This window comes from Podarcis cretensis, assembly GCF_951804945.1.
Source record: "Podarcis cretensis genome assembly, chromosome: 5".
Lineage (NCBI taxonomy): Eukaryota > Metazoa > Chordata > Lepidosauria > Squamata > Lacertidae > Podarcis > Podarcis cretensis.
The window spans coordinates 91,585,128-91,602,420 of record NC_137174.1 but is presented as its reverse complement, the minus strand read 5'-3'; the positions used below and the strand labels follow the sequence as shown (position 1 = coordinate 91,602,420).

The window sequence follows — 17,293 nt, the reverse complement described above, 5'->3', positions numbered from 1 at the left end:
TAACTCCGTTAAGGCAGGCCAGTATTATCATTCTACTGCAGATGGACTGGGGGTGCGGGGAGGAAAGGGAGCCAGTGAGTGAGACTCACTAACACTAAGGCAATCTAGCACATTCATTGCAGAGGAGCGATTTTTAATCAGATAAGTCTCCAGTTCCCAGCGATTACATTACTCTAGTTACCAAGGTATATGGAGAAATATCGTATTTTTCCATGTTTAAGATGACCCCCAATTTTTGACTAATATTTAAAAAGCAAAATCATCGTCTTACATACAGAAAAATACGGTATGTTCCTCTTTAACGCGGAGCAGATCTATTTTCTCATCTATTTTTCCAAGTGCTAGTGCTTGGATTTTTGGCAGGCAGGCAACAAATAGCCCTGCTTTAGAGGAAATTTGGGCACTTGTCATTTTCCCCAAACATGGACTTGGGATTCCACAATTTTAGCAAGGGCAAAAACCAGTGTCATTGGGGGGAAAGCCCAAATCCTTCCTTCCTTCCTTCATTCATTCCATTTATTACTCGACCATATTAGATTTATTAGGGTCAGTCCTAAATCAAGGGTACAAAGATGTATCTTTGACATATGATGAAAGCTATACAATCAAGGTGCCAGCTTAGGGTCTGCCACAGAGAATGCCCTCTCCTGCCCAAATTTCTCAGGGCAGAGGAACTATTAAGGCAGCTTGGGTGGGGGGTGGGCTTTGCTGATCTTAACACCCAAGAGAGTCTGTAGGGAAGGAGGCCATCTTTCAGATATTTGGGGCCTAAGTCCTTAACGGCAGGGAGCCTTTTCCAGCCTGAGGGCTGCATTCTCTTCTGGACAACCTTCTGGGAGCTGCATGCCAGGGGTCACAGAATTACAGACTTGAAGGCCTGGAAGGGACCCCGGCGACCATCCAACCCACTGCAATGCAGGTATCTCAACTTAAGAAACTATGACAGAAGGGTAGCCTTATACAGAAGACTAGTTTCAACACCCACACTCCTCCAAGAGAGCAAGAGGCATTATCAGGGTTCAAAGACAGGTTTTTTTTAGAAAAACAACACTCAAGGTGGGGATGAACTGGGACCAGTAGGGTGTGTGGTTTAGGAGAGTCCAGAGGACCAGATAAAGTGGCTCCCAAGCCTGAGGTTTCGGGCTTTAAACACTAATGTGAGCACTTTGAATTGGGCCCCCCAAACCAACTGGCAACCAAAGCAACTGCTTTGAAACAGGGACTAGGTAAAGGTAAAGGGACCCCTGACCATTAGGTCCAGTCGCGGACGACTCTGGGGTTGCGGCGCTCATCTCGCTTTATTGGTTGAGGGAGCCAGCATACAGCTTCTGGGTCATGTGGCCAGCATGACTAAGCCGCTTCTGGCGAACCAAAGCAGCGCACGGAAACGCCGTTTACCTTCCTGCCGGAGAGGTACAGTGGTGCCTCGCAAGACGAAATTAATCCGTTCCGCGAGTCTCTTCGTCTAGCGGTTTCTTCGTCTTGCGAAGCAAGCCCATTGACGGCTTAGCGGATTAGCGCTATTAGCAGCTTAGCGGCTTCTAGCGGCTTAGCGGATCAGCTGATAAGCGGCTCAGAAAAAGGGGGGGGGGAGGAAAAAAACCCCGCAGGAACTCGCAAGACATTTTCGTCTTGCGAAGCAAGCCCATAGGGAAATTCGTTTTGCGAAGCGCCTCCAAAACGGAAAACCCTTTCATCTAGCGGGTTTTCCGTCTTGCAAGGCGTTCGTCTTGCGGGGCACCACTGTACCTATTTATCTACTTACACTTTGACGTGCTTTCGAACTGCTAGGTTGGCAGGAGCAGGGACCGAGCAATGGGAGCTCACCCCGTCGCGGGGATTCGAACCGCTGACCTTCTGATTGGTAATCCTAGGCTCTGTGGTTTAACCCTTTTGAAACAGGGACTACATTATATCTAAATGGGACGCCAGCCAATAGTCTGGGCTTCAGTATTTTGGATACAGTGGATGCACTGAGACCTGAGTTGTCTTCAAGGGCAGCCCCATGCAGAAAGTGTTGCAGCAGTCCAATCTGAAAGTATGCAGTACGGTGGCCAGACCATCTTTCATGCATTTGAAGGGACAACCCAACAAATGTGGAGGCCAAGTGACCAGAGAAACCCCTTACTCACCTCTTGCCAGCACTGGCCTAAGGGCTGCGCTATCTCCTGATAAGGGGAAGAAAGTCAGCGCCACCCGGTGGCTCTTTCCCTGCTTAGCTGAGCAAGGTGAATATGATAGGAGAGGCCTACCTTTGATTGGCTGCTGCCACGTTTATGGAGTCCATAATGTTTTTCACTGTGTCTAGGATCTGTTTAGCTCTGATAGTGTGCTGCTCAAACTTGGTTTTCACAGCTGACTGCGAGATACACTCCTGCGAGGGGCCCAAGCCACAACACATTACTGCAATTCCATCACCAACACACGTTGGAATTTCACAAAGGCATTGTGCTGCTATGTAGTAAAACTTAAATCCTAAAGCAAATTATATCTTTAAAAAAACACACATTTAAAGTAAAAAACACACAATAGAAGCAAAAAGGAACAAAGGAAGATTGAAAACAAAATCACAAGTCAATAGCAAGAAGTTAGTGCTGACATTGATGGTGCAGCTGCAGCAGAAATCGGGGCCGTAGTGCCCTCCAGATGTTCTTGGGACTCCCACCATCCCCAGCAAACATGGGCCATGGGGTCAGGGATGATGGGAGTTGCAAGTCAAACAATCTCTGGAGAGCCAAGGTATCCCCACCCTGAGCCACAGTAATGTGCAATGGTCAAATGAAAAGCAAAAGAGGAGCAATGAGGAATGTCAACCCATTTGGCATTAGCCATTCATTCATAAGGAAGGAGCTGCTGCTGCTACTTCTTGCAAAGAGTCACAGTGCACACGACAGGTTATAGGTGTATTGCTAAAAACTGAACACGTGAATGTGGTGAACATACCTATCCTACAGGTACGCCGTTTACTGAGCTGCGATCAGCTGCAGCTCCATTTTGAATGTAGGCTCCACAGTGAATTCAGGCTTGCCTCTGGCTAATATAGGCATCTGAAGGCAGCCCTGTTTAGGGAAGCTTTTAATGCTTAATAGATTATTGTATTTTAATATTCTGTTGGAAGCCACCCAGAGTGGCTGGGGAAACCCAGCCAGATGGGCAGGGTATAAATAATAAATTATTATAATTATAATTATAATTATTATTATTATTATTGGGGGCATGACCCTAGTGCCCTTCAAGAATCTAGTGGCTTTGGGTGCCAACTGATATAGAGCTGCCTTATCACTCCCCAGATTTGTCCGTCCAGCCCAGAATTGCCTGCTTTGACTGGTAACAGCTTTCTTGAGCCTTGGAAGAGGTCTCTCGCATTGACTAGGGTTCTCTCGATTGGGACTTTCCGCAGGCATACGCTCTATCACTCCCCAAATCTGCACAAATATGAGACATGCAAATGAACCAGGCTTTCTGTATTCACGCATAGCCCACAATCCTGAAGGAGGACCTTGCACATCTTTGAGATACCCACAGTGGTAATGCAGGCATCTCTGAAGGCAGGCTGATGCAGCCGTCGCACAGAACCTAAGCTGATCCAAGTCTGTTCGGTGATTAGATGAAGGCAGAAATCCTATGTATGTGCCAAATGCCATATAAATGTAAGAAACAAACAGAATTCTCTCGTAGCTCAAGTCATTCGTGTGAAGAATCTGTTGTTCAATTCACCTATCGTGATAAACCATGGTTTGCCACAAACAGGCTTGAATGGGCTGTTTTGATCATTGTCGCATGCAGTGGAAGGAAATAAACCATGTTCACAAGAGAAAAGCCAGTGACTGTGGTCTGAATGCTCCCAGTGCGAGCAGCAAAGCAAGCCATGGCTTATGGCTTATTGCAACCCACAGTTTATGGCTCACAAGACATGTGAATGCAGCCTGTGCAATTACAAACATGTGGCAAACAATGGGACTTGCCCTCTGGTAAAAGTGGAAAATTAAATTTTCTTGTATCTAGGTTTACTTGCACTTAGGACATTTTAGATCACAGCAGGTGACAGAACAATATTTTTTAAAAAATGGAAGGAGAAAGAAAAAGGGGAAAGAATATATAAGGAGAGTTCCTTGATCCTCGATGAAGCAGATCTAGAAATCAGCAATGAAAATGCAAGAGGCTGGCATGTAACAGCACATTGTTAGAGCTAGACAAGACGTGGAGGAGAGTCAGATTCCAGACAGGCAAATAGGAAGGAGGCGAAAGGGTTATAATCCCATCCTGTGCACTATGCAACCAGAAAATCCACAGCAGAAAACTATAAGAAGTACAAAAGTTAGTAATACCGCAGCAAAAACAACCACAAACAACCTCAGAAATGATAAAGGAGTACACAATTCAAACATGTTCACACATCAACATTATTCGAGCAAACTGAATTACCGTCTTGAAACCTGGTCTCCTCCCAACAATAACTCAGTGGTAGAGTACATGCTTTGCAATAGTAACAACAACAATAACAACAACAATAACAATAATTGCTTTTGACAACAGAAGATGAGTTTTAAAACAATACAAAATAGACAAGTTTTGCATGCAAAACATCCTGGGTTCAATTTCAGGCATCTGAAATTAAAAGGATCTGGGGCAGGAGAGAGACTGGGGAAAACCCTACATGAGACTATGGATCAGAGTAGCTGGGGCAACCCAGCCAGATGGATGTTTGTGTGTGGTACAAATAACAATATAATTAGTATTATGGATACCAACCAAGTCAGATGTCAGGCAATGAGCACCTAGGACATCCTAATCAGGAGAACGTAATTTAAATGTGTGTCTCCCTTTTCTCTCCCCTCACCCCATTTTGTGACAGTTGCAAAGCTTCTTGCCTGATTTGTCCTGCCAACACATGTTGCCTTCTAAGAGATGCAGTGAAAGGTAAAGGTAAAGGGACCCCTGACCATTAAGTCCAGTTGCAGACGACTCTGGGGTTGCGGCGCTCATCTCGCTTTATTGACTGAGGGAGCCGGCGTATAGCTTCCGGGTCATGTGGCCAGCATGACTAAGCCGCTTCTGGCAAACCAGAGCAGTGCACGGAAATGCCGTTTACCTTCCTGCCAGAGTGGTACCTATTTATCTACTTGCACTTTGACGTGCTTTCAAACTGCATTCTAACAAGGGCAATCAAATGTATGCAGGTGATGAGAGGCTTAACATCAAATCATTTTGTTGCAGCAGCTGCTATATAGCAACTACACCTACTTCTTGCCAATGTTTCACATTCTGAATGCCGTTAACAAAGAAAAATCAGTCAATACATGGGGGGGGGGATAAGAACAGATGTGTGTTACTTATTGACTTACATAAAGAGAATTTGAAAAGAATTTGAGTTATTCTAACTCAGTATAGTGTACGCCGATTGGCAGCAAATCAGATGGCATTCCCAGCCATACCTTGGGAATGAACTTAGGACCTTCTGCAGTCAAAACAGATGCCCAACAGCCAAGCTATAGCCCTTCCCCAAACATTTGACAGGAATTACCTGTCAATGAGTGGGACGTGGGTGGCACTGTGGGTTAAACCACAGAGCCTAGGGCTTGCCGATCAGAAGGTCGGTGGTTTGAATCCCCGCGACAGGGTGAGCTCCCATTGCTCGGTCCCTGCTCCTGCCAACCTAGCAGTTCGAAAGCACCTCAAAGTGCAAGTAGATAAATAGGTACCGCTCCGGCGGGAAGATAAACGGCATTTCCATGCGCTGCTCTGGTTCACCAGAAGCGGCTTAGTCATGCTGGCCACATGACCCGGAAGCTGAACACTGGCTCCCATGGCCAATAAAGTGAGATGAGCACCACAACCCCAGAGTCGGTCATGACTGGACCTAATGGTCAGGGGTCCCTTTACCTTACCAGTCAAAGAGTATGCTTCCAATCTAAAGGCCTAGAAGAGAGCTGGACATTTGTGCATTGGCACTCATGAGGAGGAGGAGGAGATAAGGAAGGTGAGGATGATTCCCCTTTCTGCTTCCCTCTTTGAGGTGAGAATGGGAGTTGCAGTCCAAAATACCTGGATGGCATCAGGTTTGCGAAGGCCGCCTTGCAGCCTCTGGGTGGATGCCACCAAAAAGCGCACCCTGTTGCATGTGGCAGGAGTAACATTGCCAAATGGCTGGTTGCATATGAATCACAGAATTGTAGAGTTGGAAGGGGCCACAAGAGTCGACATGCAAGAATCTTTCATCAAACATGCAGCTCAAACCAACAACCCTGAGATTAAGTGTCTCACGCTCTACCAATTGAGCTGTCCAGATAAAAGCTGCAACATTTCAAACTAGCCTTCCTAGAAAAATGTTGCTGCTGCGTAAGTATATACAGTGGTACCTTGGTTTATGAACTTAATCCATTCCGGAAGTCTGTTCTTAAACCAAAGCGTTCTTAAACTGAGCCGTGCTTTCCCAAAGCAGCGGGGGACTCAATTTACAAATGGAACACACTCAACAGCAAGCGGAACATGTTCTTATTCCAAGGCAAAGTTCACAAACCAAAACACCTACTTCCGGGTTTGCAGCGTTCTTAATCCAAGTTGTTCATAAACTAAGCTGTTCTTAAAGCAAGGTACCACTGTGCAGTATATTAAAAACCCAAGCACAGTTGCTTTAGACTCTCAGGAAGTTTACCTCAAACATTTTCTCAAATTGCTGAAATTCTTGGAAGCGTGTCTGAAATCCGTCGGCCAGTGCCCCACCTGGAAAAGCACAAAGAAGCTGATGAGGTTTGATGTGAGAGGTTTATAAACAGGGATGGCCTCCTACTAGCAATGCTGTAGCAGCTGATTTCCTGAATTGGCTTGGGAGTTGAACTAGGTTACTTGGAAGTCTCTGATTCAATTATTCAAGTTTTCCAAGACCACACACCAAAAGCCTCGTTTTTAACAAGGCTTCTTTGAAAAGCTGTGCTTTCAAAGGAACATTACATTGCAGGATCCCACATTCAATACACACCTCCCTCAGGCATGCCCTGGGCTCTCTGTTTCCTGGCGCTGAGGACTTCCTTGGCCGAAACAAAGAAGATTCGGTTCTGGGCTTCGGAGGGATCCACCACCTTGAGCTCATCTACCAAGAACGTCAGGCACCGCTCCATGTGCTGCTTGCGCACCTAAAGAAAGAGAGCAGCAGCACATCAGGGCAGTCTTCAATCAGCTGATAAACTGAGCACTATACAAACAGCCTCTCTGGGTGGGACCGCATCTGCATTGTCCCATCGACTACCAAGCCAGGTTCAAGGTTCTTTATATTAACTTGCAAAGCCCTGAACAACAAAGATTTAGGCTACTTCATGGATGCCTAAACCCTTATATCTCAGTTCATTTGCTGAGATCATCTGTAGGAGCATCGCTGATCATTCCCAGGGTTGGCGAGGCTCATTTGACAGCAAGAAATAAGAGCCTTTAGCGTTATCGGTCCAGTCCTGTAGAATTGTTTTATTGATGTTTTAATATTCTGTAAACCACTTTGAGATTTTTCTTAAAAATACAAAGCAGTATATACCGTATTTTTCGCTCTATAGGACGCACCAGACCATAAGACGCACCTAGTTTTTGGAAGAGGAAAACAAGAAAAAAAAAATTCTGAATCCCAGAAGCCAGGGGCAGTCTCTCCCGGCCGGGAGAGTACTTTTATTTATTTATTTCCTACAACCATGTCACAAAAATGGCCTTAATGTGTTCCCAGAGTCAAAAGTACTAATCAGGGAAAGGATTACTTTCCTTTGAAGTTAGCAGTGCAAAACATCCATACACACTCCTCAGTACGAAACAATTCATTTGCACCTCAAATGTCACTTTTAGTTGGAGGGAATAAAAACTCTTGGAAATTCTTGTTGGTTCTCACTACAGTTCTTTCTTTTTAGATAAGAAATTTTAAACTATGCACTACACACTACAGAGGTCTTGGATCATACTTTGCTTTTTTTTTGGTCTGATCTAAGCCACCCTGTTGGTTGCATATCCTGGGATGATGATCCCTGAACTCACTTCAACCTCTTGACAGCTTAAATACACAGTTTTTCTTAAATACCAATCTAACACACCCACAGAGCCCCTTCAATACAATTCAAGAACTCACATCCTCCATGTATTCCGGCTCTGATGCAGAAGCATCCCATCGATTATTCAGGATGAAGATGTTTGGTTTAGAAAGTTTTTCATTTACTTTGTGGAAAAAATGCTTTTCCTATTAAAAAAAAACGGTGGGGGGGGGAGAGGAAGATTTAAGCCTTTAAACTCTGAAACATGGAGCGCCAACACGTGTTAATTGTGAGGTCTTCATACAGCACGTTAAAAGCAAATGTAAAAATAAATAAATCTGCAAAATTTCTATGGTGAGTTAAAGTGTTTCATGGCCAGGGATGATGGGAGGTGAAGTTCAGCAACATCTGGAGATTCCCCACACCTGCTTGAAGGCTTTCCCAACCTGGCATCCTCCAGATGTTTTGAACTGCACCTGCCATCAGCCCCAGACAACTTAAAGGCAAGTGACTATTGTTGCCCCATGTTGCAGGTGCATAGCTGTCAACTTACAGATTTGAAAATAAGGGACCAGCAGCCTCGAAAATAAGGGATCAGCAGCCAAAATAAGGGATTTTCAGAGCACAGGTATGTTCAACTTCTGAGCCCCTCCGAGCCAAAGGCAGAAAGCCCAGCCAGCAGCCAAACAAAGCCTCAAGCGGTGGTTCCCACAGCGCAGCAACCCGGCAAAGGGGATGGAGGAAAACTACCATCACCTCTCCGCTGGGAAGCGCTGAGCAAATGCGAGTCCCCGGGCAACACGGCCGATTTGATCGGCACAAGGCATGCAAGCTCCACCCCCCAGTCGTTCTTAGACTCCTTATTGGGTGAGCAACGCAGCCAAGCAACACAGTTGGAGCCTCCCTCCTCCCTAGCCAGCAGGGAGGGAGGGAGAGGAGCTGCTTCCTTTGAAACCTGGGAAATTTAAGGGACATCATCAATAAGGGACAACAGCAGGACATGGCGCTGGGATAAGGGACTTTCCCGCCAAATAAGGGACGGTTGACAGCTATGTGCTGGTGCGGGGCTGAGGCTAAGAGAGAGCAGCTCGATAAAGCCGAGTTCACAAGAGAGGTGAGAACTGAACCTGTAATTTTTTTCATTCACAGCTCCGTTGTACAGTCATACCACATCTACTCTCAGTTCAGATAAAATGCTGATTTTTATGTTTATTAGATACCTATCTTTATGAAATATTTATTTATTCATTTATCTTCATCTTCATCAACTGCCAAAAAAAAATAGCACCTGGGCCAAAACCTGGGTTTCAGTCTAGACCCCTCGTTTCGATTTTGGTTCTGCCACATGGCAATTTCCTTCAAATCCCACCTTTCTACATGTGATTCCCAGGCAGTCTCCCATCCAGGTACTGATCTGATTCACACATTTATAATGTTGGTAAATTTGCAATATTACAGACAGTGCCCTGGGATGCCCATACAGTGTGGACCACATAGCAAAGGGCACTTAAAATCCCATTTAGAGCTTTAAGTCGCTTTCTTAGGAGGTATTGGTAACTGTCCACTATTAACCTGATGCAGTGGAGCTGGGGAATTTATGGCCCTCCACATGATGCAGGACTACAACACCCATAAGTCCCAGCTGCTGGTTTTACTGGTTAGGGCTGATGGGAGCTGGGGGGCGCACATGTTTTCCCTGTCCTGTGATACAGAAGATCTATTGCACACATCAGCTTCACCAAAGGAATGCCATCTGAACAGTATCTCTGGGGTTTGGTCATCTGCCTGCCATAATATTTAATTACTACAGGAAACAGTCTCATGCTCCAGGAGGGAGACTGGAAGGAAGGCTGATCTAAGAGCCTTAAAGTAGATTTTTTTTTTTTGCGGGGGGGGGGGGAATTATCCATAGGGTTTGGCTGTGTCCCAGTGTCTCTTGAGAAGGCAACATGCTCACCAGCATGAAGTCTGCACAGTCATTAAAACATTTTTTTACCCAAATAAAAGAATGCCAAGCCAGCTTTGGCCTTTTAAATTGTAACTTCAATACAAAAGCAAAGACTGCTGTTTGTTTTTTAATTGACACATACAGCCTCACAAACCCAAGCAGTTATAGATTTTGGGCGAAGATCCAAAATTCAGAAGAAGCTGCAAGCAGGCATGTAATTTCACTGATGATTCTTGGCTTTGTAGCAAGCAGACCTTTGAATGAAGATGCAGTCAAACTCAACTTCCCATCTTCCCCTTGCTTGTTTGTCCAATAAAGAAAATGCTCTGCAACAGACTTAATTAAAAAAACTCAGATGTCGCTATTCCACCAAGAATCTGCACAATATCTCAAGCCCTTGTCTGCTGACCCAAGGAAAGGTGTGTTGCAAATGAGGCAAATGAAGTAGCAGGTTTAAACAAGCCTTACTGTGTTCATGAGGGTTGACTCTGAATTTGCGACTAAAACAAAGACATCGGCATCCAAACAGAATTTGTCGATCCAGGTGTCTAGCTCTGTGGTGACATCCGTGCCAGGGCTGTGGAATGAAGTCAGAGAGTTACTCAGCAACCTGAAGAAGTTATTCCCATTCAGAAATAAGAACACAGAAGAGGGAAAGTCCAATCACATTTTGCCTTAATAATCCAAGATATGAACTAGCCTTTTGGCCACTCCCCCACAGGTGCTTCCTTCCTTCCTTCCTTCCTTAATGCAAGTCAGCAAACCAGGAAATTTTCCGTTAACTGTTGCTTCTCAGTCTGCCTAAACCAAGGAGCTATGGTTAACAGCTTTGGAAGAAGTGAAGATATTCTAATCAATTCAAAACCAGGGTTTAATATCCTGGCTTGTTCCCAAGCTGCCTTTTTCTGAGGGTGCTAAACCATAGTTTCCTGGTTTGGATGAAACAGGAAACTGTGGCGAATAGATTTCCTCATTTGACTGGCAAGTTGTATGGAGGGAGAAATGAAGGGGTGTTGAAATGAACAGAGGTGAGCAATGCTTGCATGGGGTAGTGGTGAATGAATGCAGTTAATGTTTGAAGAGGGGATAATTAGGGAAGATGTTGCTACATGGACCCACTTTAGACAACAGGGACAAAGCAATATTAGCTCCCCCCCCCATTACACAGCTCTGATAAAATCCCAACACAACCACCCGAGCCGAGCTCCTATTAGACCCAGAAAGGAAGTTTCCATTGGAAGCATCACTTCCAGAGCAAATAGCTTGGAGGGTAGGACAGAGAGGGTCTCAGTTTTCACTGGGGCTGTGGCATGCAGGGGGCAGGGAAGGGGTAAAACTACTCTCCCTGGGGTCCTGGTCTTGATGCAGCCCTCATACAGTGGTCCGCTGCAGGTTCCACCACACTGTAACATATCATTTGTGAATATATGATTGAAGCAGGAAACACATCCCTGTTCTGAAGGCGTCTTGAAATTTGCCTGCACTGTCCAGTGACACACAATTTTTCATTCACTCCCCTTGACCTTTGGCTCCATTGTAAAATTTCAGATTTTCTTTGCATCTGTACTCATCTATACATAGCTACCTATTCTCCTAATCGGTCCTTGTAAGCAGCATACTTATGATTGTGTGTTCGCATGACTTCCAGTGACATACCAAAGAAGTGCCATAATACAAATTACTAGGAAAATGCTCTATTAAGTAAGCAGCAGAAGCCTAGATTAAGATCAAACCAACAGCAATGACCTCTAAATTCACACAATAAATTTGCTGGACTTGCAAACTACAGCAGACCAGCACAGCTGCCCATCTGAAAAGCATCACTTTCCCCAGTTTTTTGTTTGTTTGTTAAACCTCTCTCAGGAAGTCCAACTTCCAGGTTCTCTGCATTTTAAAAGAAAAAAATGGATAACCTGAAAGTGAAAGGGGACATTTCTGCACTTGTGCTTGGCTTAGTTTCGCAAGGACACTTAAAATTCAGCCAAGTGCTAGATTCCCTTTTAAAGCTCCAGTCATGAGACTTCCTCTTGTTTCAGCTGAAACCAAGCCAACCTGTGTGCAGAGGCTTAGCAAAGAAGGAAGCGCAGCCAAGGGAGAGCCTGGGGCGTTGTAAAAGAAGGGTGCATTTTCTCACTTTCTATGCCCAACAAAATTCAAGAGCTGTACCTGTCCACTAACACCAAGTCGTCTCTCAAGAGGGCACACTTAGCCTTTGGCCAAAAGACGTGGACCAAGCAGCCAGCCTCTAAGTCTTTATCCATATGAAGGGCATGCGCAAGCTGATTAACAGTCTGTAAAAGAAATCAACAGGTTAGGTTAGGAAGAGACCGGTGCCTCTTAAGCTGGCATGGTAACTGAAGGACCAGCATTCCTAAATAAGCTGTTGAGAGGTTATACCAGTCCTGAAAGACCTACACTGGCTCCCAGTACATTTCCAAGCACAATTCAAAGTGTTGGTGTTGACTTTTAAAGCCCTAAACGGCCTCAGCCCGGTATACCTGAAGGAGCGTCTCGACCCCCATTGTTCAGCCTAGACACTGAGGTCCAGCTCCAAGGGCCTTCTCGTGGTTCCCTTGCTGCGAGAAGTGAAGTAACAGGGAACAAGGCAGAGGGCCTTCTCAGTAGTGGCGCCCACCCTCCCATCAGATGTCAAGGAAATAAATAACTATCTGACTTTTAGAAAACATCTAAAGGCAGCCTTGTATCGGGAATTTTAAAATGTCTGATTTTTGCATTTTTAATGGGCTGTAAGCTGCCCAGAGTGGCTGGGGAAACCCAGCCAGATGGGCGGAATATAAATATTATTATTAGGTCTTTTCACATATAAGTGAAGAACTCTTTCATATAATAGAGGTTTGGTCTCTCCTCAGTTACGTTTCTCTGTGTGTATTCAGTGATTCACCAACCCATAACCCCTTATTTTGAAAATTCAAATTGTCCTCATTTGCTCCACACGTTCTTACCTTCCTTCCAAAGCAGGCATGGGAGATGATTGGCCCTCCAGATGTTGCTGAACCACAACTCCCATCAGCCCCAGCAAGCGTGACCAATAGCTAGGGGATGATGGCAGTTGTAGTTCAGCAGCATCTAGAGGGACACACCTTTCCCACGCTGGTCCTAAGGCCCTTCCCCCAAAATCCAGAAACACATACTGGATAACAGGCAAGTGAGGTGTCCACCATGTAGCCTCTGTTAGAATTCCTGCTCCATGATTGCAGTCATGGGATTGTTGTCTTCCACATGACGGTGTATGTTTTGACTCCACAGAGTGGGAAGTGGCGGAGACAGGAAGTTTGTGCTACTGTGTTCCGTGAAGTGGGACTATTGTCCTTAGTTCTTTCTCTCTTTGCTGTCTGATGCTAGAGAGAGAGGGAGCCATGTTGCAGTGCTCTGTGTGTGTTTATATGTAAATAAAGTAGGTTAGGCAAAATGCTGAGTTGCTGAGGTCTGTTCCACAAGCTGCGAATAATCTGCGGATCCCTAAGTGTGCCGATGTCTGTTGGCATTGGTTGCTGTGATGTTTGGGCTGAAGAAAGCTTTTGAAGCTCCCAAACGATCAACCAGGAGGGAGAGAACATGTCTCTGCCAGGGTCCTGCTTGAGAGTAGGACGAGCTCCTGACAGCCTCCAGTAGTCCAGCTGGACCCCTCTTCCTCCCCTGACTGCCACTCACAAGGCTCCTCAAGAACCATCTTGCTCCGAGGAGAGAACTCTTATTTTTAAAAAGATTCTCGCCCCCACTGTAACTTGTATTTGCTGTTTCATTATACATATTTAATTGATGCTTATGACTTTAGTATTCTAATGCAAACAGCTATGTGAAGTTTGCATGAAAAGCAGGACACAAATATCTTGAAATAAATGAAAGCGAAAGAAATTAACAAGTATGTAAGGACATTTGTGTTTGTCTTCTGTAACAGAAATTGGACTTTCCAAATCTCTGCGTTAACTCCTGCCCTCCCAAATGCCTCATTTTTAGCGTCTTCTCCATCAGCCTTTGCCAAAATGGTGCCCTCCAGATGTTTTGGACTACAACTCCCATCAGGAGCAGCCGGCACATGCAGCTGATGGGTGTTGTAGTCCGAGGACACAAGTCTGACTGTTTTAGATATATTTCTTTAAAGATCTTTGCCCTTATTGTTCTGTGCAGTAGAGAATAAATTCTGAAAAAACTGGCATAGGACAACTACTTTTTAAAACTTGGAACACATTCTTCTGAGTGGCAGAGGGAAACATAAAGGATGACAGGTAAGAAACAAGTGTACATGTGTAGTCCTTTTAATAAGTTTTCTGGACCCCGTTTTATAAGCCACAATAATCTGTACCTTCACACTTTTCTTTTCATCCGAGCCCTCAGTCATAAGGTAAGCCTTATCGCCATCAGTTCCTTCCACGCTGAGGAAACAGTTGGTTGTGTGCCCGATGCCACTGGGGAGCACTCTGTCCCACAGCATGGCATTGATGACAGAACTCTTTCCGCTGCTGGTTCTGCAAAGGAGGGCAAACACAGTGTTAAACTGCCAGGTTTAAAACCGAGTGAGAACACTCCATGCTAAATTAAAAATCTAGCCCAAGAAATCAAAACATCACTTTTTTTTAATTTTTAAAGCTTAATTATGACATGCAAAGGTTAAGACAACTGAGTACGTTGGCACGATTCATAGCCCACCCCCATAAGTTTTGCGTTATTCCACATAATTCATTCAGGGAGGGGCGTTGAACAAGGCAGAGAAATGAAGCCATAAAACTTTGGACATTTATTCGACTCTTTAGAGATCTAGCCAAGCATCATCTACAGGCTTTAAAGTATCGTTTTGCAAACATTGCAGACAGAAAGATGATTTTATGCTTAAAAGGAAAACAGAGCCTCTCTGGAAGCTAAATTATATACCTACTAGCACACTGTGTTTTCTTCTATATTCTGGTGGAATCATTAGACAAAGGGTTTTTCTTTGGGTCCACTGTTCAAATATCCTTCTCGTTCTCCAGCTCTGGGAAACTTCCTAAGGCTGCTTTACTTTGCTTTTGTTCTCCCAGGTTGTTCAAGACACAACTTACGGGAAGTCAGATTCTGAATCTCAATTCTGATTCAAAGCAAGAGCAGCTCTTGGGGAGAGGGGACAAATAGTGTTAGCAGCCTGATTGCCTCCCCACTGAAACTTTCCCAAACAACGAGAAAGGGGAGAGGAGGAGGAGAAGACCTAAAAACAAAGACCACCCATAAACAGCATTAAAATAAAGGTGAACTGTGAACCAGGAGGTCTGCACCTAAACTGTCATCTCCGCTGAGCTCAGTAGTTGCGAAACTCACAATCTCTCAGCCTTACTCAACCTATCTGCAATATGGGTATGAATGATTCTGAACGGCCTTGCAAGGTTGCTTTAGGGACTGATGAGACAGTGGAACGCTTCAGTGCTTCTTGCACCACTCATTTCCATGAGACTTGGTCAGAAGAGGCTCCTGGCAGATTGCAACCGTAATTTTACACACTGATCCCAAATAAGAGCCATTTAACGCTTACCTGCCAAAAAAAGCTACTTTCATGTGTCTTCGTGCGAGTACCCCACCAATGACTTCCAGCTTCTTCTTGTACTCCTCTATTTTTGCCAGTTCATCCTTGGTGGCTATATCTTCAAGTTGCGGGTTTTTGTAAGTTTCTGCCATTAAATGGGACAATGTCACAATGACACAACTGGCTACTATGCACAGCAGTGCTTCCTTAATCCAATGGGACAAATTAGTGCAATGAGGGATCAAGACCCAGTACTTGATCCCTTGTGCCGACTCTAGCGTTGCCTTATCTCCCTAGACTCATTGCCAGCAACCTGGTGACCTGGTCCAAATATTTCAGAGATTAGCAGATTACAGTGGTGCCCCGCAAGACGAACGCCTCGCAAGACGGAAAACCCGCTAGACGAAAGGGTTTTCAGTTTTGGAAGCACTTCGCTAAACGAATTTCTCTATGGGGTTGCTTCGCAAGACGAAAAAATCTTGCGAGTTCCTGCGGGGTTTTTTCGCTTTTTTCGCCCTTTTCCTAAGCGCTAAGCCGCTTATCAGCTGATCCGCTGATAAGCTGCTTCTCAGCTGATCGCTAAAAGCCGCTACACCGCTAATGCGCTAAACTGTCAATGGGCTTGCTTCGCAAGATGAAAAAAACCGCTATACGAAGAGAATCGCGGAACGGATTCTTTTCGTCTTGCGAGGCACCACTGTAATCTTGACCCATTAAATCACGGACCTACATGTGGTCATATGTAACTCTACAATTCTATGATTCTAAGTACTTCCAACTCCATATCCAACATCTGCTACTGCTTATTTTCTCTCTCCTTAACCCCACTTCCCAGCACAGTATAGAAATGGTAGGGCCACTTTTCTTCTTCATTCTTCCTCATCTCAATACCCCCAGGAACATTATTTTCCTGCACCCATGAACGAAGGAAGGCATTTCTACTCTAATCATTTCTAACTAGATGGCCAAAAATCAAGGCATGTCAAAAAGTTCCTTCTTGATTACTGGATTTGATTCTAGATTTCTGTTCTCCAAATAGGAAAACATTTAAGGATTTCTGTTTCCTTTTCGTATCTTTACCAAAGTTACATGACCCAACACTCTTCCCCTATTAAATAAGCAGCATAGGTCATCCTCCTGCATGCCCTTGGAAGGCTCCAAATAATCAGGCAGTTTACACCAACATTTGAAAGTGCACTGAGCATAGGTAGCACTCAAGGAAGTTTTCATTTACCAGATGCTGTTCAGGGATCTCAGAATTTGAATGGGTTGCCAAAGAAATCCTTGGTACTCAACTGCATGCCCCTAGGCAGCTCAAGCTCTTCTGTGGTATCAAAGTACAGTGGTGCCCCGCAAGACGAACGCCTCGCAAGACGGAAAACCCGCTAGACGAAAGGGTTTTCCGTTTTGGAGGCGCTTCGCTAAACGAATTTCCCTATGGGCTTGCTTCGCAAGACGAAAATGTCTTGCGAGTTCCTGCGGGTTTTTTCCCCTTTCCCCCCCTTTTCCTAAGCCGTTTAGCTGCTTATCAGCTGATCTGCTGATAAGCCGCTTAACAGCTGATCGCTAAAAGCCGCTAAACCGCTAATAGCGCTAATCCGCTAAGCTGTCAATGGGCTTGCTTCGCAAGACGAAAAAACCGCTATACGAAGAGCCTCACGGAACGGATTGATTTCGTCTTGCGAGGCACCACTGTAGCTAACTAACAGTTGTCAGAAGGGCTGCAAACTGCTGCTTGCCCAGGCCCATCAGAGCAGCTGAGCCAATTGAATCAAGCGAGGCAAAGCAGGTAGGGAAGTCATGAGCCCTATGGGACCAAACCAAAAAAAG

General features: G+C 45.0%; 1 protein-coding gene across 1 annotated transcript in view; it reads right to left on the bottom strand.

Moving 5' to 3' along the window:
* Positions 1 to 17,293, bottom strand: part of MFN1 (mitofusin 1) — a 32,954-nt gene that overhangs the window by 11,161 nt on the left and 4,500 nt on the right. The window contains 8 exon segments of the mRNA XM_079977824.1: positions 2,253 to 2,374; positions 6,656 to 6,723; positions 6,980 to 7,133; positions 8,102 to 8,209; positions 10,420 to 10,528; positions 12,118 to 12,242; positions 14,276 to 14,438; positions 15,473 to 15,608. Coding sequence (XP_079833950.1) covers positions 2,253 to 2,374; positions 6,656 to 6,723; positions 6,980 to 7,133; positions 8,102 to 8,209; positions 10,420 to 10,528; positions 12,118 to 12,242; positions 14,276 to 14,438; positions 15,473 to 15,608 — 985 coding nt within the window.